This window comes from Pituophis catenifer, unplaced genomic scaffold (genome assembly GCF_029215685.1).
Source record: "Pituophis catenifer annectens isolate HBS135680 unplaced genomic scaffold, rPitCat1.0.hap2 SCAF_2, whole genome shotgun sequence".
Classification (NCBI taxonomy): domain Eukaryota; kingdom Metazoa; phylum Chordata; class Lepidosauria; order Squamata; family Colubridae; genus Pituophis; species Pituophis catenifer.
The window spans coordinates 178804654-178830632 of record NW_027256882.1 but is presented as its reverse complement, the minus strand read 5'-3'; the positions used below and the strand labels follow the sequence as shown (position 1 = coordinate 178830632).

Genomic DNA, 25979 nt, shown 5'->3' with positions numbered 1-25979 from the left:
AGTGAGAAAATTTTCTCTGAAACAGTAGATCCTCATTTCTCATTGGATTCATAGGAAGTGGGAGTGATAGAGGCCCTCTGTACTTATGTCTAGTCCAATAGCAATACGTATTTGCATCTCAGTTACAACCTCAACCTTTGACTAATATAATGTCCAGAAACTGAAACCAGTACAAACTTGTCAATTAAACTATTCATGCTGATAGATTTACACTGTTGTCAATTGCTTACTGGATGCAATTTAAGATGTTGGAATTGATCTTTAAAGTCCAAATATCACCTTCTCATTATAATCCACAATTCTTAATATCTGCAGGAGAGTCTTTTGAAGGTATCCCTGTTATCAAAGGCCCATTCCTGTGGTACACAAGGGAGGGCTTTCTCCTGCACTTTCCCAGGTTCTTCAACAAATTCTCTCAAAAGTTGCATTTGGCCCTGCCCTCTCAGTAGTTAGAAAATCTATAAAGATGTATCTTTTTAACTCTAAGTTTAAAACAATTTAAGTAGCAATTTGGTGCCTTAATTTTAATTTAACTGAACACCGCAACCACAATCCTTCCACATGGCAAGAAAGAGATTTGTTTCAGGTGTTGGACTTCACAATGTGTAGCTGGCATGAGATGCCACAAATGGGCTTGCAGGCAGAATCCAAGGGAAGATTCTTCTATCAAGTCCTACTGAAAATTCTCTGCAGCTTGAATGCAAGAATGCTAGACTGGAAAAGAATAATGTATAAGAACTTCCTGATGATCTGTAATGATCAATATCTTGATAGCTATTCAGAGAAATAATGCCCTGCAAAGATTAATAATTTTAATAATAATTGCTGGCTGACAATTATGTATGTTGCAATTCCAGCACATGTGAAGAACTTCGGAAGGCAAAAGCTGATTATAAGTTCAGCAGCAAAGGGACAAAGCCTTGCAGAGATGCTGGGTGATGCTGGGTAAAGAGGAAGAGAAATGGGCTAATGACTAAAGTGTATGTTGCTATCACAGGCTGCACCTACCCATGAGTCACTGGATGCACAGATCCTGCTCTGAATCATGCATGTGTCTTTTTCATTAATGTTTTGCAGTTAAAAGGAAAGCCCTTTTGAAACCTTTTATCTCTGCATTGGAATTTGAATGGGAAAAACCGAAATACCAGAACACCTGAAAACTTCTAAGATTTTCAGCTCTACTACAGCTGCTACCACCTCCAGAACAGGTCTGCTTCATAGCCTGGGAAAATGCCACCGTGGTTAGATTTGTTCAAGGTCTGACTAGTATATAATATATGGTACTTAAACATACTTTTTAAAACCTAAGAAATTAAGGGAAAATGAAGTCCTTCAGTCAGGGTACAAATCACAGAATGAAAAGACAATATATTTATTCATAGTAGTTAGGTACGGATCTGGCACTTAATCTGAGAAAATTAGGGTTATTATGGGATGTTTGGGGGGAAGGGGAAGCCTTGAATCCCTAAGGATTGGAACCCTGGGAGAGACAGGTTTGGGGATAGCAGTCATTGACAAAGTACCTAAGGAATAAGATTTTTGATGTCCAGTTGCTCAGCACTGGTAACACGAGCGACAGTTTCACCAAAGCTTTCTTATGCTGTGTCTTTCTTCAACTTCTTCCATTTTGAGTCAGATTGGCAGAATGGAGGAAAATAGGAAAAATAGGAAAACAGGAATATATAAACCCAGCTCAAAGCCTAGAGTAAAGGACTGCCTTTAAAACCCAGCGTATCCAACTCTATGGGCTAGGCAAATCTCAACTTCCGGTCTCCAATGGTCAGTTCAGGGATTTATTGCAAAGAGTGTTTTTCTGCTATTAACATAGAAAAACAATGTCCGCGAACAGACACCTACACACAGTATAAAGAAATGGAGCTCAACAAACATTTCTACCCCACCACGCCCAATATCACACACCCACAAATTTCTGGCATACTGCCCTCTCCTGCAGACACACTGTTCTAGCTGAGCTCTTTACACAGACAACATAGCACATGAATATGTACCATTCCACTGATAACCCTTAACATCCCACAGCCTGCTGAAGCACATACACGTGCAGGCACTGGCAGCCATGCACCCATCATCCTAGACAAAAACACCACCCCGAGACTGACCTCTACAAGATCACAGTAGCATTTCATTCCTAAAGCTCTCTAGTTTACTCAGGTAAGCATACGCTCCCCAAACCAATACAAACTGTAGCATCCCTTCTAAAGTATCAGATCCCATTCTCTTTTTAAAATTCATACACGGAGCAAATTAATCAAGCCCAGGAAAATAGAGGGCAAACTCCTACATTCTTGCTGACCTTTACAGTCCCATCTGACAGTCAACCATGAAAATATTCACTATTTCAGGCTAGGTAAAGTCTGCAAAGGCGGCATGCATCAATCATAACAAGCAAAACTATCACTAAAGTCATTGACAGACAGCCACAAGCCAAGTATGTCCACAAAGATAACAACAGATCCCAAACATGTACTATTTGGCTGATCCCACAAGCTCAGGGAAAACAGCACTACAACCCATGTTTCAGAGCTAGCTATGCTAGTCCAAGCAGTACTCAAATCGTATTTGACAGAGGGTACCCTATATGAGGGTCTGTTTAGCCACAGGACAGGGCACACGGCAGCAATTCCAGTGTGACATTGTAGGCTGCCAGGAAGGGCACAGGTCTTTTCTCGTCTCCCTGATCGACACAGCACTCCATACACTGTTGCAAGCAGGACCCTGAGCTGATTGTGCCCATGTCTGATCTTGTCAGGATGCATGCTTATAGAGAGATGCTTGCAGCACTAGACATGCCCCGTGTCCTCTCAGTAACATTAAGTATGCAGTTGATGTAAGGCTCCCGCTTGGTTCCCTTTAATCTATCTCCCCGAGCCAGTGAAATCAGATCAGACGCTGGCTATCCAAAAGCTCATGCATACTCCCCTTCCCAACTGTATCTATCCACAGAAACAAAGCAGACAAAACCCAGATATATCCAGATTACCTGGTCCCACCAGCCGACCAGCCATGGTTTTGCACAGGTCTCACAGAAAAAATCCACTAAGGGCATCTTCTGTTCTTGGCCAGTGAGCAGCAAGGGCTCTCTGGGTTGCCCACCAAGGTGGTATTCCTCCTCTCTAGGCGAGTGGCTGATTAGTGGTGTCCCCTTTCCTTGGGGTTGGCAAGAAAGGCAGGGGTTAATTCCTCAAAGCTGTTCTTTCCACATGCAGGTTTGGGCCTTGCATGGCTCTTGCTGGCCAACCTGCCTTGCACAGGAACTCTCACATCTCTGTTGCGCTTCCTCTGGTCCTCCCCACCAGGGGGCCGTGGCTGAAGAAGATATGCCAGATAGGCCCACACCTGAAAGCCTCGCGTCTCTGGCTATTTTGCCGATAAGGAGGCGGATACCTACAGTGCAAAGCTGCTCTGGCTATCAGCAAGCACAATCCTCCTCAATTGTCTGGACAATGTGCCTCCCTCTCCTTCTCCTCCGGTCACATCTTCAGAAGAAACAATCCAGCGGCAGTTCAGCAAGACAGAAAGAAGAAGCGAAGACGGCAGCAGGCAGTCACCTCATGGAAGAATGGTTTCACCCAGGTGGAGCAGGAGGGAGATTCCCAGCCATTTCTGGGTACCACATGGCATGCATCCAGCTAGCAAGGCAGATGCTGCATTGCTAAAAGGCACGTCCCCATCATCTCTTTGGTGTGCGTTTGAGGGCAGCGGTCACCACGGAGACGGTAACTCCTAGTATGGCCTCAGCTGCAGCTTTGTTCCCTGGCTTGGCATGCATGTGTGTGTGTGTGTGTGTGTGTGTGTGTGCGCTTCTCTCTCTCTCTCTCTCTCTCTCTCTCTGTGTGTGTGTGTGTGTGAATGCACGTTTCTCTCACTGCAGCAATGGGTGCATGGGATATGATGTCAGGTGGCGATGAGGGAGAGAGGGATAGAGAGAGAAGAAAGGGAGTGGAAATGAGGGAGGGAAGAGGAGGGGCAGGACAGAGGAGGTGGTTAGAGGCGCACAGAAGCAAAAGCTGGCCAAAGAAGGAGGAGGCAAAGAAATGAACGGCATAGCAGGGGGAAGCGAGAAGAGGCAGGGGGAGGGCCACTCTGCAAAGATCTAAATTAGATGGATTTTAAAACTTGGGACCTCCAGAGGTCAGAACTGTTGTGGACTCTAGCCTCCTCCACACAACACCCCATAGACAGTGTCCGAGGTTCCATATCTTCTTGCTCAAGGAGGAAATGGATGGACACCGGGCATAAAGGGACAGATTTAATATTCTGGACAGCTGCCTCTCAGCCAGGCATTCCTTATTGCCAGGACTGGGAATAGAAGCAAGGTGATGAGCAGATCAGAAGACCAGAGGCCATATCTCTCCCTCCCCAATTCTGCAACCAAAGTGAGGATGGCATGGATCTGAGCAAAAGGCATGGGTTTATTGCCAGGCATGGATGCCTCTGCTTACCGATTTTGACCAAGAGCCACCAGACCAACTATTAGCAGTATTATTTCCAGTCTGACATGGTAAAACATAGCTCTAATGATCTCAAGTGGAGCGATGAAGACAAGATCATAGGAAAGAGCTAAGAGTGTCTGTCCAGACTAAAAATGTGAGGAAGTCACAGAAGTGAGGGTTGTAGCCTAATATATTAGGCTACACACATATTATATTTATATAATATGTAATATAATTATATAAATATAATTATATTGTATTTACCTAAGCACTGTGCTGTCAGCATTTAGTTATATTCTTCCTATATATCTATGCCATGAATACCAGCTGGCCCGACCAGCTACTGATTTGGAATTTGTTTCTCAGACGTATCCAGTGCTAACTTTTTTTTAATCAAGAAGAAACTGCCACAGTATGCTAAGAGTATTATACACTGCCCTTTCTTTGAAAACAACTGGTGTTACTCAATAAAACAAGAGTCTAAAGAATTTCGCACCCAAAAGCCAATGACTGATCTAGATGATTACATCTGGTGTGCAGTAGATGTGTTTCAGTATTCTATATATAAATACTCCCTGGCCTATTCATACATGTTGTTGTTGTTGTTGTTGTTGTTGTTGTTGTTGTTGTTGTTGTTGTTATTATTATTATTATTATTATTATTATTTGATTTGTATGCCGCCCTATCTCCATAGGACTCATGTACCACAATGACCCCTCTAGCCCATCAAAGAACCACATGGCAATGTTAACAGGAAGAAGCTTTTACATTTAAACAATGCTGACAGCAAAGGAACCACCTGCCATCAACTGCCTTACTGCATCCTGACATCAGTTCCATGATTGCAACATGGCAACCTGAACTTCAGAGACCACAGAGGTAGGACATGATACCCTTCAACAGGATATGCTGATTTCTCAATCTGCAGAATCAGATTGTGGAGCACCGCCTTCTGCCTTCCCAATACCTATCTTGATTGCATGCTGCCATTGAGCAAAAGTGGTCAAAGGACACTCCTTACACCACAAGAGAACAAAATCCAGATACCCTGCCTTAAAATTTTATTCAGATTCTTCCTGCATCCCAGCCTGCTTCCCCTATTGTTTTGGCTGCCCTAGGCCACCTGTCTCTTTCTCACTTGCTTAATTTGAAGCAATTTCTACTTATTTACCATGCTTATTTTATTTCAATATAAATATGCCAACAGAAATAAAATGCTGGTTCTCTCAAACACAAATCTGTTTAGGGAGGCAGGAAACTAAATTTATATTATTTTATAGATTTTTATAAGAACCATGGTGGTACAGTGGTTAAAATGTAGTATTGCAGGCTAACTTTGCCCACTGCCTGGAGCTTGATAATAACTAGCTCAAGGTTGACTCAGTCTTCCATCCTTCTAAAGTCAATAAAATGAGGATCCAGATTGTTGGGGGCAATATGCTGACAGTGGTATATAAATCTAAGTGCTATTGATATTTCTATTTTTATCTAACTCCTTACTTACAGCCACTGCAAATTTACAAAAAAGATACCAGAAATAATGTTCTGATTGGAGACCCATGTAGTAATAATCTGGGTGATAACTGAAAAGCAAACTTCTTGTTTTGCACTGTCTTTTTGATATCTTTTTGATATTGGACATCAAGTAGGGAGACACTGTTGGAAACAGGAATAGCGTTTTGGGAAGATTTTTTTAAAAACTGCATGAAAGCTGTGTAGAAACTTTCCAAAGATTCATGAGCTTTATTTAGAAAGTGGAAATATTCCTAACATGAGATCCTTCAGGTGTATTGGGAATTGCAAATCCCTAGATTCCAAAAAGCATGATCAGGAATTTCCCAATATACTGGGAAAGATTCCAGTTGGAAAAGGAGAAAGCAGATACTTTTAAAAATAATAACCCAGCAAAGAAAACATTTAATGGCAGATGTAGAGGATACAGAGACAACCTCAAAGAAACTATATGGCAACCATTACAAAAATATCAGCTTAGCTCGGAAAGAAAGGAGTAGGTGAGGAAGAAATACAAGAATGGCCTGTCTTGATTCTGTTCAGTATAAGAGGAAGGAAAAGACAAACTTTGTTAGGTTTTTAAGAATATATTATTATAGCTTGATATAATGGTGTTCTACTATTTCTTGTGGTGTCTGTTCCTATCCTATTCTACCCTGAAGGGCTGGCAGCAGAGTGAGATATTTAGTGCCAAGTTATATTAATTTATCATTTGTAGAGAAAATCTAACATCCTACCACGTTAGTTAGGTCCGTCTGAGACTTGCTGGCAGGCATCTCTGTTGCCTGAATGGAGTGCCAATACAGTTAAGAGTTCACGTAGATCTGTTTAAACTAGGCTAGTAACAAGTTTAAAGACTTAAAAGCAGCAAACATATTCTGGGGAAATTTATTTAACTTCAAGATTAAACTAAATCCAAAATAAACATAGTCTTCTAATTCTTTTTTTTTCCTAGAAGAAAAACAAGTTGCTTCAGAGTAAGTGCCATCGTACTCCACATCAAAGTTGTACATTAGGATTACGAATCTTCTCCAGGTAAAGTGTGCCATCCTTGGACTTTGAGCAAATTACTAATGACCAAAAAGAGAATGCTGACAGAACAAAAGATAACTTTATTTAATTCACTTTCATTAAAATAAAAATGAATTAATGTGCAATATCATTAAAAATTCACAATTCTATGGCCACTATTCATCCACTTTAAACCATCTTACAAATCCTTAGAGACATCTAGAGAGATATTCTTAAAAAATACTGGTAATTTCCAGAAGATGAACCAACAATGACTATTAACTTCACTTAAGAGTATGATTTTTTTATCCATAAATTCCATTTTCAGATGATAAAGAACAAATCACTATACTTCTGTAACTCCTGATTTCAAGACAATCAGATCCTATAAATGCATTTGGAAACAACAGAGACTGAAACCCAGAGACTGGGATGCCCATTATCTCCACTTATATTTATCTTAACCCTAGAGTTATTATTGAATGAGGTCAGAAGGAACCAAGGAATTAGAGGGCTAAGAATTAGAGGGGAAGAGTTTAAGCTCCAAGCCTTTGTGGACGATTTGATATTTGTCTTGGAAGAACCTTTGGAATCGGGACCAATCTTGCTCCAGGAGTTGGAGGCTTACAGGAAAGTAGTGGGATTTAAATTAAATAAAGATAAAACCAAGATCCTAATTAAGAATATAATGAAGTATCAAAAAGTGCAGTTAGAGGAAGAACTAGGGATTCAGATAGTTAAAAAACTGAAATACTTAGGAATTTGGCTTTCATCCAAATGCTCGACCATTAAAGAAGACAACTACCAGAAACTACTTGGTCAAACTAAAGAAATGCTGGAAGGATGGAAAGGTTTACAGTTATCATTATTAGGTAGAATTGCAGTAGTTAAGACATATATCCTGCCTAAATGGATTTTTCTCTTTCAGACAGCCCCAGTTTTATTAGATACAAAAAATTTTCAATCTTTAGATCAATGTATATATAGATTTGTATGGCAGAACAAAAAACCAGGATTAAATTGAAAATGCTTCAAGAATCCCCTTCCAGGGGAGGATTTGGCCTACCTAAATGGGAGCTTTATCATCAAGCAGCTGTCTTAAATTGGATCAGAGACTGGATTGTTTTGAGGAGGAGGAGAATCCTTAGCTTGGAAGGCCACACTTTGCAACAGGGGTGGCATTATTATCTGAGTCAGGAAAGGCCCAAAAAACATAAATACTTTATGGACCACTTTATCTGAAAGGTTTTGATGACTATTTGGGATCGAATAAGAAATAAATATTACCTGATGACTCCGATTTGGCTTTCCCCTTTAGAGGCGATGATACACCCGACTCTTTATAACAGAAATAAACCATTCATTTACCAAGTTCTGTTGGATCCTTTAGGCAAAGTAAAATCTCGAAATACGCTGGAGGAATTAGGCTATGAACTAGATTGGTGGACATACAATCAGATCCAATCCAGGACAGGACAGCTCAGGATAAAAACAAGGGAGGAATCTATAATTCCCTACTGGAACTTGATAAGATCCTGTTGGGGAAGGATGAGAAGGTATTATCCAAACTGTATCAATTCCTCTTAATGGATTGGATTGGAGAGGAGGTTATCAAGGACTCAATGATTGCCTGGGGGAGAAATTTGGGATATTCGATTGAACTTGAAAAATGGGAAGAAATTTGGGGGAAAACCTTAAAATCAACAATGTCGGTTTCCTATAAGGAAAATATATATAAAATGCTTATAGATGGCACCTGCCCCCGGCTAGATTATCGAAGATGTTCCCGGGAACCTCTCCGGTTTGTTGGAAATGCAACGCCGCTATGGGAACTTACTTTCATAGTTGGTGGACCTGTCCCTGAGCAAAAGAATATTGGGCTAGAATTCAAAAATGGATTTTAGAAATCATAGGATGTAGGATAGATTTGAACCCGGAAACGTTTTTACTAGGCATGAAACCAGAGAATTTAAACAAATCTAATTGGTATCTCGCTCTCCACATCATCATTGCAGCCAGGATCTCGTTTGTGCATGAATGGAAATCCAAAAATACTCCATCGGAGGCTACGTTAACCGCACAGATCATGGACTGTGCAGAAGCAGACAAGCTTACTGGACTTTTCCGAGATAGACAAGAATCAGGGTTATATAGGAACTGGAACAGGTGGTATGCTTGGCTGCAAAAAAAGAAATCTTAAGAAGAATGAAAATATTAACCTTAATGTGAATGTGGGTAAATATTTATAGGAGCATTGCATGGCAGTTGAGAATTCTTTCTTCTGGATAAACTTTTCTTTCTTTTGATGAGTTGGTTTAATGGAGGTTTGTACTATCTCTAGGCGAAAATTGATACTTTAAAACGCTATATGTATTACATTACTCTCTGCAATTCTATCCATATTGTTATATTTTTTTTCTGTAATTTTTAATAATTTGCAATAAAAATTAAAAAAAAAGGAAACAACAGTGAGGGGTTGAAAGCACTATTACACTTTCAGACAAATATCTTTTGTATTTCCCTGTCTTCCTGATGCTCAGGCAGTGAGCATGTCACAGTTTACATAGCTAAAATAAATCATCCAAACACAACATCAACAAGTTTAAGGAAATTTTGAGGGTGTAAGCAAATGTTTGGAGTGGAAACCCGAAAAAAAGGACCCTCCAAGATGTGACTATATAAACTTAGCTGCCATGGATGCTGAGTGATTACTGGAGAACAGAGCATAACAAAACGTCAAAGAGACTGAAATATTTCAGAGGACGATATGGGTCAGCAGCCATTCCATGTTGCAATATTTTGGCTTTGCAACACAAATACGATGCATACTATATAATATATGCTGTAATATATAGAATAAAACTATCATAGAGAAGACAAATATGGGCTGTATACATTTCCAAGTTGACAGATATTTGGGTGGAACCAATAACAGACAAAATATTGACAGCGTCCTGGATACCATGGTGCATCGGTTGCATTTGCTGAACACTCTTCCTTACCTTGTTAGATGCCATCTCACTGACAGAGCGATAGGTCTGAATGGTCTCTAATTGGTCAAGACACCAGTCTAGCTCCTCCAAGGTCTCTCTGGCTAGTTGTTGGTATGTCTCTTCTACAGAAGAAGTGGGAAAACAAATCAAACTTTAGGTTCAAGTGATCTTTCAAGCATTTCCAAAAGAACTGAATGTCTCCCTCTATAATTTTCTACTCAATCTCCTTGCTAAAAGTATGTGAAGATCAGATTCACTGAGATGATGCAAGCTAAATTAGACAATCATGTCCAGAAGATCATCTTTAGAATGGAAGGAAAGAAGACGATGGTCTCAAAGCCATCCAGCAACCCAACCAATTATCTAAGGTAACTCACCAGGGCCCAATATGTTTTCTATTTTTGAAACTTTCTTTAGGTTGCAAAAACACACAGGGAAAAGTGAGTGACAATTGACATACATTTCAGGATATAAATACTGCAATCAGTCAAAGGTGGTGCATGTCTAGTTTAAGAACAATACATCTGGAACTGGGATTGAACTTCTGCACTCAGGACTTTAGGATGGCACAAAACAATTTGCTTCCTGAGACAGAGCAACAAATGGCATAGCATGCTCTGTTTAATGAAGTTATTTTGGCACTTCCGATATAGGATTCCACAAGCACCTCTTCCCAGCCATAAACTAGAGTCATGGCATGAGTATCAGCTAACTTAAGACAGCCACTTCTCTAATAGTAAAACCAATCCTACAAGGCTCATATTTTCCCATAGTATCTTCCTTATTTACTAAAATTAACAGATAACAGATTAACAGAATTGGAAAGGACCTGGTAGGTCATCTAGTCCAACCCCCCCCCTGCCCAAACAGGAGACCCTACACCATTTCTGACAAACAGCAGTCCTCAACAGGGAGTCTAACAAAGCTGTGTTTCAATCAGGCAATGCTTGATCCTGGGGATAGGTTTGTTAATTTCTGCTACCTCCTTATAGCAGGTGAAAAGCAGAATTTAATTTTTTTGTACCAAGGGCAGAACAATAATTGAGAGGTGTGACATAGTTTGACAACTTTCCCTTATTTGCCTCTGCAACTATCCCTTCCAATTCACATGACTCATCTACTGTAGGTAGAGTGGATTGCTCTGGGACAGATAATTTTCTATTAAGAGGAAGGTGGGGGGAGGAGGAGGAGGAGAAAGAGAAAGAGAAACCAAGAGGGAACTGAAAGGCCTTCCTGCTTCTGGCCTGTTATATTTCTAGACTGCTGAACACAGAAGCTCCCTATAGTTTTAATTGTCAACTACAAGTATTCTCTATGGCCTATTCAATAATCCTGATGAAAGCTTCCATTTACATACAAATTAAAAACAAAATGAATCTCGGCAGCCCATTAGTTGCCACAATCAATAAATTGGCATATTTTAGCACAGCACAGTATTAGCAACCTATCAATTTCTGCATCCATTCAAAGTAGCCACTTTCAATGACCATACAAGCATCACACATGGCCAGAGCTCAGACCACAACTTATTTGCATCTATTAACAATTCATATGCTTTCACATAGATATAAGCAGATATACATAAACTTGCCACAATTCCAGCAGCTGAGGAATTAATGGAAGGTTTCTTAACATGGCATATATTATATACTGTATACCGTACTTGCTGCGTTTACATCTGTATTTTTTGTGAAGGACCAAGAAGTTGTCCCTCATTTTCTGCATCTTAGACAGCTGTAATTTGTAGTCAATGTTATCTCCTGGTATTAATATCAGGCAGCTGGTGCTGCATGTTTTCTGAAGTTGACTCTTTTTCATTTCACCATTCACCTTATCATTCATCAGACAGAGGCTGAGCAAGCTGTGGCTCTACTGATGTTTAATTTCACCTCTCATCATTCCAATCAGCATGGTCTATGATCAGCAAGGATTGGAATTGTAGTCCTATCTCATCTAGAGGGGTTCTCCCCACAAACCCCCAACTTTTGAAGTAAATCTTTCCCATAGCAGATCTTCAAAGGTGCCACTAATTATAAGATTCTACAGTTGTAGGATCTTTGGTCAATTTTTGGATGTGGGTCACTCCTCAAATGTCATAACTAGATAATACTACTTTACTTGGAAGGTTCCCTTTCATTTAAACCCTTTCATTTAAACAACAGAGAAGTCCTAAGGACAGATTCCTCCTGAGGCAAGAACTTGAAGAGCTATCAAAGTGTTTCAATCTTCCTCAAAGAAAGATAAATTGGGTTGATTTTTCCCATTCTGACACATCTCCAGAGGAAAAGTGAATGTCACATTTAAAAATGAATGCTATCTAAAGTGTAAAACCGGAGGGCTGAATACTGATGCATAGCTTTTTCTATAAGCATGCTGTACTTAAGAGTGTGTGCTTGGCCTAGCCAAGAAGACATTTTGAAGAGTTCCCTAATTAATATGGACACAGCCTGTCTGTAGGCCCTCCTACAAGCATCAATGAACAGAACACAAGATTGGTGTTCCTGTGAAGAACATGTGTCCTTTACCACAACTTTTGCACAACCCTTGCTTACAGCCCTCAGGTTCTTATTTCCTCCAAACCTGATGTCAGAGTGAGTTGCCTTAACTTGCCTCAAAGTAAGATCCACATTGGTACCCAATGCATTCAATCATGTTTGCTTTTCCCCAGAGGAAGATGATGTAGACTCATCCAAAGCAATAATCTTTCACAGAGAGTGGAATTTTCTGGGACACTTTCCATACATTTCAATACATTTCAATAGATGCACTTTGTACTTTTTAAGATTTTTCACGCTGAGATCCAATTTCAGTCTGTAAGATAGGTTGTATGTGTGCTCTCTTGTCTGAACCAGAATTTTCTTGGTCATAGAAAACAAAGTGGCATTACCTGAGAGTGTGGCTTTGCAAACAGCTGGCTGCCCACCCAAGGGAGATCTCCTAAGGGAGCAAAATATATGGAAAAGTTCAGCATCTTCCTTGCTGCACAAAATATAAAAGGAGTTAAGCATCTTCTTCTGCTCACCTTGTTCAACAAGATAACACTTTAACATGCTTGCAGATAACATTGATTATCTATTATTTATTTTTATTTGTTAAATTTATTAGCCACCCATCTCACCATGGGGCTACTCTGGGCAATATATTACATACCACAGCACCAAGTTTGTGTTCTAGAAATTATTGCTATGAGGTGGAACTATAGAGGTCTTTAAACATGGAACTGGGGCAACCTCTTCTCTATGAGCCTTTGAGAAATTAAGGTTCTTCCCTTGATTCTCTTACCTCTAAGGAGCAGCAATTGCGTTCAAGTTTTAAATATAGGAAGTTTCAAACGGCTACACATTTGACACAGAATGTAGGGTCAAGAAGAAATGGAGCCCATCAGATATTGTTGAATTCTAACTCATAAAACCCCCAATAATAGCCATGCTGGTTGAGGCTGATGTGTGTTATAGGCCAACAATGTCTGGAGACCTGGAGTTTCTCCTTGGACTGGCCCCTTCTAATATCATAGTATTGTGAATATTCAAATGGAGCTACATTCCATTCTTGTAGTGTGTTCTAAAGTTCTGAATTCTGTCTCTGGCATTGATTAGTCAGTGACAGGAGTTTGACAGATGGGAGTGAATTGAAAAGAAAGGAACAAATGAATGCCATCATACTCACTATTAGAGGATTTCCCCCCCCACCCCATTTTATAAATATGTTGGCATCTGTGGTTTAGCTAGCAAAGGTTACAATTATGCTGATTTCACAAAAAAGTTCTAATAAACTATTATTATTTTTCATAAATAACTAAGTGGCCAGAAACGTCTGCTTCACTAGCAGAGTGCTAGAGAGTTGTTGGAGTACAACTCCAACTATCCTTCAACACGAATCATTCTGTGTGGGGATAACGAAGACTCCAAAGCTTTCTGGAGTCCATATGTTGCCTGTGTTTAAAAGAATACGTGTGAAATAAATTTTTGAATACTTGTCTGTTAAAGCATTAAAGTAAAGATGTCTAGCAATGTCAGGAAATCATTTTAGCACTATGAACATAGTTTAATATGAATATTAAACAAAAAAGCCTTTTTGGCATTATCCAAGGATCTAGATAGTCCAACAATCTTTTTCCAGTCCTAGATTGGATAAGATTGGAGGTGCTTAGAGAAAACTGATAAGCAACAGCCAACTCTCACTGGCTTTTTGCCCTCCAGGAACTGGTATTCAAAGGAACACAATCCTTATACCTGAGGAGTTTATTTAGCTACTGCAGTGAATGATGCATACAATCTCCCATTCCAGTAGCTCTTTATCAGCTATGTGGACTACGAAAAAGGGAGTATAACGCAGCAGATTCTGAGGAATCTGGAAGAAACTGAAATTTTGCACATGAGTGTCAACTAGGTCCTCTAAAAGCTGCTTATCTAATAGACCTGAAGACCTGGTATCTATAACTTGGCTTCATAAAAGATCAAGGCGTCATCAATAGTTTAACTCGTCAGGTTTGATGGACACTTACTTATTGGATGTTGGCGTAGGAACATTTGCCAGGATGGAGAAATTATTACGTACGCTCCTCAAGCTTGCCAAGACCTGTAGAAAGTACATATGGAACAAGAATGTTAAGAGCTAAAGCTTGCAATAGAATAATGACAATTAACAATGAAAAGGTATCAAAGTAAAGGAGTCTTCCTCCACTTAAAGAATCAGAGGCTGTAAAGGGAAGAGGGAGACTTGAGCCAAGAAAGTTGGCTTTCCAGGCCCAAATGGAAAAGTGTATGTTGTTTCTAATATGACACAAAAAGAATTAACTTCCTTTTCCATTCTTCCAACAGAGAAAAGCTCTACATTTCTTTAAATGATCACAGGCTCAGTACATTTTTCATCAATAGAAACAAGGAAAAAAGAAAACTTAACCATGCTGATTGGTGCCTGCTAGAAATACAAAGGATGCTATCAAACTGATCGTCTGCAACTCTTTTCATCTACATATTATTATTATTATTATTATTATTATTATTATTATTATTATTATTATTATTTATTAAATTTATATCCCGCCCTTCTCCCTGAAGGGACTCAGGGCGGTGAACAGCCGAGAATTAAAATAACATGCAATATAAAAGTTAAAATAATTAAGAATAAATTAAATTAAACGGCCACCCCAATTTAAAACCCCTAGCAATACAATTAAAAACCCCTAAAACCTATTCAGGCCAGACCGGCTTGCTGAAATAAAAACGTCTTCAGGGCCTTACAGAAAGTGCGGAGATCCGGAATCAGCCGTATTCCAGGAGGTAGCTTGTTCCAGAGGGCAGATGCTCCCACAGATAAGGCCCTCCCCCTGGGGGCCGCCAGCCGACATTGCTTGACTGACGGCACCCTGAGGAGGCCCTCTCTGTGAGAGCGTATTGGCCGGTGGGAGGTTATCGGTAGCAGCAGGCCGTCTCGTAAATACCCTGGCCCTAAGCCATGGAGCGCTTTAAAGGTGAGAACCAACACCTTGAAGCGCACCCGGAAGACCACCGGGAGCCAGTGCAGCTCGCGCAGGAGAGGTGTTATATGGGAGCACCATGTCGCTCCCGTGATCACCCGCGCGGCCGCATTCTGGACCAGTTGGAACCTCTGGGTGCTCCTCAAGGGGAGCCCCATGTAGAGAGCGTTAGCGTAGTCCAGGTGAGAAGTGACGAGAGCATGAGTGACTGTGCATAAGGAATCCCAACTCAGAAAGGGGCGCAACTGGCGTATCAGGCGAACCTGATAAAAAGCCCCCCTCGCCACGGCCGTCATATGCTTTTCTAAAGACAGCCGTGTGTCCAGGAGGACGCCCAAGTTGCGAGCCCCCTCTGTGGGGGTCAATGACTCGCCCCCAATAGCCAGTGATGGCGCCAGCTGGCTATATCGGGATGCCGGCATCCACAGCCACTCGGTCTTGGAAGGGTTGAGTCGAAACCTGTTCCTCCCCATCCAGACCCGCACGACCTCCAGACACTGGGACATCACTTCAAGGGCATCGTTGGGGTGGTTTGGGGTGGAGATGTACAGCTGAGTGTCATCAGCGTACAGATGGCATAGCACCCCAAATCCACGGATGATCTCACCCAGCGGCTTCACATAAATGTTGAACAGGAGTGGCGAGAGGACCGACCCTCTCATATATACTGCTACTGAGAAGTGTGTTTTAAGGAATGTGGTTAGCCTCTCATAAAAGTGTCTTATTCAGTCACAGTCCAATGTGAAATGAAAGATCTACTGTAACGTAGTAAGCTTTATGAACAATTCTGAAATTAAGAAAAATAATGAAGACCAATCAACACCCCCTCACCCCCCAGTAGTGTACAAGAGTTTGCAAACGACAAATTAAGGCTGCTTCAAAGTTTGAATAATGACTGATTCCTTCTAGAAAAGAAGGTTCTTTTGAAGAGAAGGAGGGAGAGCTGGCATATGAAAAAGAAGATATTCTTGGCCATTGACTCCTCCCTACTTGGTTGCAAAACATCAAATCTGAAGAAAAACTCTAGAGAACTTAAAAGTATTTTGTGGGATTTTTAATATGATCCTCCCACATGTAGCGGATTTTTCTCAGGGGCTTGAGCCATACCTGGGCAAATGGTGTTACTATTAGGTCTTCAGCATGCCTGTAAAGGAGAAAAATGACAGCTGTATTACATTGGAGGTAGGGAACAGAATCTGAAGTTAAAAGTTTTAAATATAAAATCAGCATATAAATCAAATTAAAAAAAATAATAAAAAAAATGAAGGCAGAGGAAGCCCAGGTCTTCACTTAACCAGACAATTATTTTACCATAGGATTGTTTTGAAGACAAAATGGGAAGAGGGGAGGGGAAAGTACAAGCATACTGCCATCAACGTCTATAGGAAAAAAATAGGATAGAGATGGGAAGAAATAAAGAATTAATAACTAAACCCACAGCATCCCATAATCTGAGCTACACACCTTTTCTGGCAGAAGACTTGGATGATGCTCAGAGAAAATACTGTAAGTCATTTTTCTTAAGCAGACAAGTTCACTTTTGAGCCTTGAAACCATTACTTTTAAGAAAAGTCAATCAAAATGGTCCCTAAGGCAATCCCAGACTACATACTGAATACCACAACTAACTTAACATTTTCTTCCTGAAGTGCATTATTTAAACCTTGGTTGCTGTGTTCCTTTAAACTGTCTATATTTTGCAAAATACAGTGAAAAAGATCGTTTGATAGTAGAGTCCAGAGGAATCACATCAAGGACCTTGAAATAGTCTGTTCCACAGGGAAGCACCTTGTAAAAATCTGCTTCAGAGCTAACCAGATTCCTCCCCCCACCAATCGTCCTATATTATTCTCCCTCTCCTAAGCCTTCAGTAGGAGACAGGACTTTGCTGGACTGGTGAAGATATTCCTGGGGGGGAGAGGAGGGGTCAAAGCCTATGCTAAATTGGGGGCTGGGGAGCTGGTGCTGAGAGCAGTAAAGTAGTTGGGACCAGATAACATGCAAAGTTGGGTCAAGGAGGCTCCAAGGCTTACAAAAGGGAGACTCAATGAGTTGCAGTTTGCTTATCCCTATAATATCAGAACAGATTTTCTGTCACTCAAGGCAACTTTAGGTCTTTTTTTCCTGAACTTCCATTCCAGAGTGCAAAGGTAATTTAGCATTATATCTAGCCTCTTGCATATGGGCAAGTTAGATATTTTATTCTGGGAATTGAGGTCCACACATCTTAAAGTTGTTAAGATTGAGAAACACTGATCCAGAGAAAGGGTGGCTAACTTTATTATGGAAACATTCCAATACTTTTGTCATACTTTCATGAGCTTAAATGCTGCAGGGGACATAGAAGCAATGTAAACTTACATGAGGTTAATAAAGTATCTGGCCCTCTCTCTTTTTTGGCGTTTGGATAGTGTGTGTGGACATTATGTAAAACAGTATGGTTAAACTGAGTGGTCTTATAACCACTCGGTATTTTTGTAAAATACATACAATGAGCTGTGAGCAGCCTAGAGTCAAATGGAATTGGGTAAATCTAAATAAAGGAAGGAAAGAAGGAAGGAAGGAAGGAAGGAAGGAAAGGAGAAGGGAAGGGAGGGAAGGGGAGTGGAAGGGAGGAGAAGGGAAGGAAGGGAAGGGAAGGGAAGGGAAGGGAAGGGAAGGAAAGGAAAGGAAAGGAAAGGAAAGGAAAGGAAAGGAAAGGAAAGGAAAGGAAAGGAAAGGAAAGGAAAGGAAAGGAAAGGAAAGGAAAGGAAAGGAAAGGAAAGGAAAGGAAGCCAGCCACCATTTTTTCCTTTTTGCTTCCAAATTCCAGCATCCCAATCTAAGGGGCATATAAATTCCCTGACAGAAGGGGCTAAGAAAACACATGCAAAAAGTGAGCTTTGCTACCTTTCTCAATTATGCTGCAGGTAACAGCCTTTTTACTTTATGTTGCAGAATTTGTTTGTGATTGCAAGAAAATTAGGCTGCAATGTTGAGAACAGGCCTTCATGCAAAGAGTGTTGGCTCTGCTCAGAAAAGAAAATGTAGTTCCTTCGCAATTACCAATAACCATGTCTTAAGAGGCCGCATTTCTGCACTCACTCAGGATTGCCAGCTAACGAAGGGAAAGACTTAATTGGTACTGATGGAAGATTCACAAGGGAGCCCATAAGCCTCCCAGTCTACAACTGATCCAGTGCTGTGGTCAATAGGCTGATTCCTGGTCTTCCTTTGGTTCAGGGAGCTTGTCACTGAGAAAGGGGATGCGATAAGGTGCCTGGCTTTCAACCCACCGGTCACCCATGGGACCCGTGTGTTTTCCAGCCCAAGGTCTACTTGCCTGGGCATTTAAGAGACCTGAGGCTTTATCTGATTGCTCTATGATCTCCATGAAATCCTACTGAAGAAAGAAGAGGGACTTACGCTTCACTGGCAATGGACGAGTTGCGTGACATGGTCTTTGGCGACATGTCATAGTCACTGTCCGAACGATATAGGAAGGACTCGCGCCTTTGGCTCTGCGGAAAGCTGGGGTGAAGCACCAATCCAGGGCTGGCCTGGGAATCCAGGGGGCTGCGACCTGGAGATGGGCCATTTTCCACTTCAAAGCTGCCAGAGGAAAAAAGAAACATGTCAAGGAATTCAAGAACATTACTCACTCAATATTAAAAATATAGAACTTCCAGTATATTAATGTGAGAAGAATAACCAACTCAAAGAGTGTTCAGGAGCTCTGTTCAGCATCCACTCTTATTCACAGAGCTGTTTTGCATACTGGGTTAAATCATGGATTACTTAAATATGGTTTATTGATTAAACCATAATTGGTGGGATTCAAAGATTATATTAAGATATAAGCATGTTTAATAAACTATAAAAGACAAAACACTATGCACAAAAATCACATTATGTGTTAAATAGTTATACAGGAAATCATGTACATTACTTGGGGCAAGTTCATTTTTTAAAAAAGCAGTTCATAAACACAAAACAGTTTAATACAGATTATCTTCTAGAATCCTCTGTAAACTAAACCTACACCAAATTTACAGCTGGATTAAAAAAGATATATTTTTCCTCACTCTTTGCAGATCTGATGCAGGCACATAAAGGTTAAACCATAATCTCAATTTAGTTCTCAAAATCTAGATTCTCACTTTCCACTTTAAAAAAACCTACTGATCTCACACTGGAGCAATATTTTAGAAATAATGTGAACTGAAATTTCAGAATTAAATGTTGAAAGAATTTTGGTCTCACTGCCACTCTACTGCACTCTGCTCATCGCCCACAGTATTTAATATAATTTAATTAATTAAATTTATATGCCGCCCGTCTCCGAAGAGTCAGGGCGGCTATATATAAAGTATATCTTTCTACCCATCCACAAAGCCAGGTAAAAGTTCAAGCAAAGAGTTCCACCGAAGTTGTAAATAGAGCATGTGTAAATAAAACTAGCCAATTTATACCGGCCATATTGGTTTATTTATTTTACATAGATACTAGGCTTCACAACAGAGCATGTAAGATTTCCTTTATGCAAAAGTGGAACTGTTTAGTAACCGGCATAAATGACGCCTTAGAGAATCGCTCTCTTCCTTCCTCATTTTTTTTTTACCTTTTACTCCCCCTGCTGGTCAATAAACTGTTCCTGTTTAACATATACACATTTCTATATAATGGTTAATTGTTCCAATTGCATTCCTGGACTGTAAGAAACTGACAGCACAATATATATAGGAAGTAAGCTGTCAGCCCTGGAGGCCATCTTTTTCTCTGGACCCTGACATAAGCCCCATTCTGTCTTTTGGGTGCTTCCTCCTAAAGTCTCAACAAAACAATGGCGTAAGATGTTTGCATTAACAAGCTATGCAAAAATATTAACAGAATCCCCACCCTTCAGTGAGTTAAAAGTTCTTCGGAAATATGGTGAAAGACAGCATCCACGGTGCTCTTCTAAAGATTCAGTGCTATTCTCCAACCCTGTGTATCCTCAACCACACACCACTAGTGCCCTTCATTACAATGTGCAATTCCTCAAATACTAGCAAATGCTAGCTTCTCATCAACTCAAGAGTCACAAACTCCAGATTTTCCATGGCCCCCAATTCTTGCAGCCTATCTCTCACCACTGACTCAGGCAACTAAAAAGTTTTCTCTAGCCTGACTAGAAACATGCAGTCATGAGCTGCACCCGTGCCCCAGACACAACACCCAGTGCTAGCTGTGGCACACAACACATTGCCCAACTAACCTTCGGATGGATAAATGGAGGCTGGGCAGAGACATGACCCGGTTGTAATCAATGCCGCTTGACGTGTGGACATGAGCCATCCTCCTGGTTGCCGTAGAGAAAGAAGTCTGGGTTACAAGGTGTCTAATCCAGATATCTGCAGGAATCAAGCCGCTATTCTCCCTTGTCACACCCTATGTTGTGCTGAGAGATGTTGGTGCAATCGAGTTGAGAAATGCAACTAGAGCGATAGGCTGACTCATCACTTGACAACTAAGGCTTAGTTGTGGCTGGGTGGAAGTGACAGGATCTCTCCCAGCCAATCTAACAAGAGGATGCCCAACAAGGGTTCCAGGGAGTGCGCTCGCCCTCCTCGGAAGGCTGGACTTCCTCTTTACTGTGGTTTCAGCTTTTGAGGCTTTCACCTTGAGTTACCCGTTTCTCTCCCCCACAAACACACCTTCCACACTCGAGATATTCCTGTCTAAGACAGAGGGGGCAAAAATAAAACCCTCTGCTGTCCATTTCAATATATCCAAGCCTAATTGTTTAGGGAGCAGTAGAAATGAAATCAAAAAGAAAATTAAAAATTAAAAGCCTAGTGACAACAACAACAAAAGGTTGCTTCATTCAATCCATTGGCAATCATTCAAAGATCCTTTCCCTGTTATAAACACCTGCTCTGTAAATCACTTTTGTCTGGTGTAGCTCCATAAGGTAACAGTCCAACTCCAAATGTAGGGAAAAATTCTGGATAACAACAACGCATCATCCTCTTGAGAGTTTGCCAGCTATATACAATCTGTATGCTGCTTCTTCTTTGGAATTAGCAGCACCGCCACAGGGAAGGAAGGAAGATGCTATCAAGTCAAATCCTATTTACCATATTTTTCGGACTATAAGACGCACCGGTGTATAAAACATACCAAGATTTTGAAGAAGCAAGCAAGAAAAAAAATGTTTTTGCCCTCCCCGGCCCCCAGGAGCACTCTGCAGGCCTCCCAAACCCTCTGTGCACCCCATTTTTGTGAAAAACGGGCCCATTTTTTGTCCCTTTTTTGTGAAAAACAGGGGCATTTTTGCCCTCCCCAGCCCCCAGGAGCACTCTGCAGGCCTCCCAAAGCCTCTAGGCGCCCTGTTTTTGTGAAAAATGGGCCAGTTTTTCACAAAAACCGGATGTGCGGGGCGGGGCTTTGGGAGGCCAGAAATGGCTGTATTGGTGTATAAGACGCACCAACATTTCCACCCTCTTTCAGGGTGAAGAAAAGTGCATCTTCGGAATTACCATCCGAAAAGTATGGTAATTCTATGAAGCCTATACAGGTAATCCTCAATTTACAACCACAATTGATCCCAAAATTTTTGTTGTTAAGTAAGACATTTGTTAAGTGAGTTTTGCCCTTTTTTATGACCTTTCATCACCATTGTTAAGTGAATCACCACAATTGTTAAATTAGTAACACGGCTGTTAAGTGAATCTGGTTTCCCCATTGACTTTGCTTGTCAGAAGGTCACAAAAAGCAATCACATGACCCTGGGACACTGCAATTGTCATAAATATAAGTCAGTTGTCAAGCACCCAAATATAAATCATGGGACTATGGGGATGCTGCAAAGGTCATAAGTGTGAAAAATGGTCATAAGTCACTTTTTTCAGTCCTGTTGTAACTTTGAATGGTCACTAACGGTCACTGTACTACCAAGAGCCTTGGTAGTACAGTGGTCTAAAGCACCCTGTTATTAAGAACAGCTGCCTGCAATTACTGCAGGTTCGAATCTCGCCAAGGCTCAAGGTTGACTCAGCCTTCCATCCTTTCTAAGGTAGGTAAATTGAGGACGCAGTTGTGGGGGCAATAAGCTGACTTTGTATAAATATACAAGGATGAAGGCTATTGCTTAGCGCATTGTAAACCGCCCTGAGTCTCCGGAGAAGGGCGGCATATAAATCAAATTAAAAAAAAAAGTGAACTGTTGTACAAGGACTACCTCTATACCTCCTATTTCGCTCCTTTGCAAATAAATAACTGTGAGGTTGTGTGGAGGAGCAAGGGCGCTCGCCAAAAGAATTATTATGAACATTGGAAAGAGAAATCTGTGTCTGATCTACATCAATGGACTGTTGATAAGAATTGTTTGCTAAACTTTGTATTAGAACAAGGAAGAATAATTGATCAATTTGTGTGGGGCTGTTCTACTTTTAATATAATTTACTTCAGTTTATTCTCCCTGGCTTGTTATCTATTTTTAAATTATTTTTCTGATTATATTATAGTATTAATATTTTTCTATTTTTTAATGTTTGCCTTTCTCAACTTGTCATGTTGGACTACGATTCACATAACCCTTTACACCACGGCTTTGGTGGGTGTGAATTGATGAGAAAGTGCACATGGATGGTTTTAAGTTGGAGATATCCACCAACTTCTGCCTTTTGTTTGAATGCAAATAATTTACTAACCTTCCTTTAGAATGATACGTTATTAATCTCAAACTTCCGAAGAATCCCTTCTTAATAAATTAAGCCACAGAAGGATTAATTGTAGTATACAGAGACATGTTGACTCCAACCTTGAGGTAATGCTTAGTCTTCAAGACCAATAGCCCTTGACAAACATGTCCTCTATGATATTTAAGCCACCCAGAGTTACCTTGAGGTAAGATGGGCAGCCTATAAATTTTATAAACCAACCAACCAACCAACCAACCAACCAACCAATGAAAAACCCATTTCCCTTTGAAAGCCATTCAAGATAGTAACCATTACCCCAACTTGTGGTAATTAATTTCACTGATGAATGTATGTTGTAGGTGAAGATGTACTTTACTTGATCTGTTCTAAGTTTCCCTCCAATCAGCTTCACTGGATGACTTGAGGATCTATTATTTAGAGAGAGAGAAAGAGAGAAACTTCTCTCAATCCATGCCAGCCATGATTTTATACTTTTCAGTCATGTGCCCTCTCAGCTGCCTTCTTTTTCCAAACTCAAGAGTCCCAAACTCTCTAGTCTTTTTTCATGGGGAAAGTATTTAAGGTTGCTGATCATTTTCATTGCCTTTTGCTGTACTTTTGCCAATTCTACTATCTTTTTCCAAAGATAGTGATCAGAACTATACAAAATATTCCAGATGAGCACATATTGAAGATCTGTAAAAGGGCATTACAAAGTGGCCAATTTTATTTTCAATTAATGACCCTTAATATGGAATTTACATTTTCCATAGCTGTCATGGATAAGTTTACTCAAAAGTCATGGACAAGGAACTCTGCCAAGGAACTGCCAAAGACATTTGAAGCGGGATACTTTTACAAATCCATACTGATTTTCTTTTGACAAGGTTCATTCTTCCATGCACATAATTATTTTTTCTTCTGTTTCTACCTATTTTTCAGGAACAGATATTAAGCTGACTGGTCAATAATTTCCCAGGTGTCTTCTGGGCCTCTTTTTAAAAATAAGCATTCACATCTGCTACTTTTTAGTCTTCTGGCACTGGGCCTGATCTGAAGATCAATACATACATACACATACAGCATAGTATAAAACTCTGGGTTCTGATGACATCATCCAAGATAGATAGATGATAAATAGTTAGATAGTTAAGACAGACAGACAGATAGACAGACATAGAAGGATGAATAATCTTGGATTGATGTCATCAGACCCGAGTGTTTTAATACTATACTGTGCAGTCCTTCAAAATTTTAGTTTTTTTCTTGTTACTTCTATTTTTTGTGATTTCTTCCCTCCATGTGAAAGTCAATACAGGCTGTCCTACTTGAATTCTTTGTGTTAGGACAGACTTTCCATTTCCTGAAGGAAGTCTTCTTAACTTTTACAGTTTCCTGGATACTACTAGAAAGCAGTGCTGGCCTCTTTCTGAACTTGGCTGACTCTTACATTCCAATTGAGCTTCAATTATTGTATTTTTAAATAGCCACAAGGAAATACAAAAACATTTCTTGACTTTTCTCATTTGCATGTATGCTAAATATAATAACAAAATACTTGCTATTTCCCAGTCTGTTCTACCACAATTGCATCTTCGACCAGGTCACTGTTACTATTTATGATTAATTCTACAGTTCTCCCAAGGCACAGCTTCATATATGTCATTCAGAAATGAAGTATCTTTGTTGTAGTCTAAGCATGAATGGAGTCAGCCTATCTAAGGGTATCTGAAGTTCTCCATTTTGGTAAGAAGTCAAAGGAGTTGCTGACCATCCTGGCAAAATAATGTTTTTCAAGGCACAAAGAGTCAGAAGGTATTAAGTGACTTAACAACAAATATTTTTACAATGATCTCCTTTGTATATTGCCCTGATATATTTCATCATTACAGGATGACCCTTGGTATTTTGATCAGGTGGTAGTAGCATGTCCCTAGGTCTAATATGTATTTATGGCCAGATATTGCCACCCAGAGAGATGCTTGGTCTTCCAATATTCTCTAGCATGTTAGGCTTTTTATTTTCCTTGACAGATTCTCACCTCTTCCAGGATGCCCTTCTTTGTTCTTTCTATAAAATTTGTAATCAGCAAATACCCCAAATATCAACAGAATCTGTTGATTCTGTTCTGTTCTACCTGGTTTCTACTATAACTACCATATCTAACATATCTACATTCTCTTTACAGCCAAATATTCTTAATTCCCCATCTTGTAATAGTGTAATAGTGGCAGAGAAATACCTATAAAATACCTACGTTATTTTTCAATGTTGGTGTGAATCTTTTTTGGGGCCATTTTGTCTCCTTTTATCTCCTGACTGCTATGACCCTTCATAGTCCACTTTTCACATTGGTCCTATCCTTACAATATTTTCAAAACATTCATACCATTCCAAACTCAATGTTGTCAGGAGTCGGCTTAAATTTTGCTCTTCCACCTTTTTAAAGTTATGAGACATCATTTTGGTTCAAGGGAGGCTAGTTTCTCTAATATAGGTTTGGCTTATCTCTCCTCCCACTCCAGTGGTGCGTTGCCCCCGATTCTGACTGGTTCTATAGAACTGGTAGTAAAACCGGCGGGAGGCTCTGCCCACTGACCCCGACGTCATCAGAATGCTTCTGCACATGCGCAGAAGAGAGCGTGCATGGCCCCGTTGCAAACCGGTAGTAAAGGTAAGTAGAACCGACCCCACTCCCACCCTAATTCTCCAGTGTCTTCTAAATCTCTCTGCCTGGTACCATAGTCCCTTTCAGGCATTGAGAACAGATTATAGCTTTATGCATCAGTGCAAAATGGCAAAGCAAAACGCAGTGAGAAAAGTAAACCATGTGCTGGAAATATATCTACATGTTGTATGTGCATG

General features: G+C 40.4%; 1 protein-coding gene across 4 annotated transcripts in view; it reads right to left on the bottom strand.

The window, feature by feature from the left end:
* PDE4A (phosphodiesterase 4A) overlaps positions 1-25979 on the bottom strand; it is a 299986-nt gene that overhangs the window by 32316 nt on the left and 241691 nt on the right. Inside the window, exons 2-7 of one of the 4 annotated variants that reach the window (XM_070935225.1) lie at positions 20687-20770; positions 18856-19041; positions 16558-16594; positions 14476-14549; positions 12859-12908; positions 9981-10093 (exon numbers count right to left, since the gene is read on the bottom strand). In XM_070935225.1, coding sequence (XP_070791326.1) covers positions 9981-10093; positions 12859-12908; positions 14476-14549; positions 16558-16594; positions 18856-19041; positions 20687-20770 — 544 coding nt within the window. Of the gene's footprint in view, positions 1-3001; positions 3068-9980; positions 10094-12858; positions 12909-14475; positions 14550-16557; positions 16595-18855; positions 19042-20686; positions 20771-25689; positions 25700-25979 lie in introns of those variants that run through there. The other 3 variants (XM_070935227.1, XM_070935226.1, XM_070935228.1) reach the window with 3 other exon arrangements.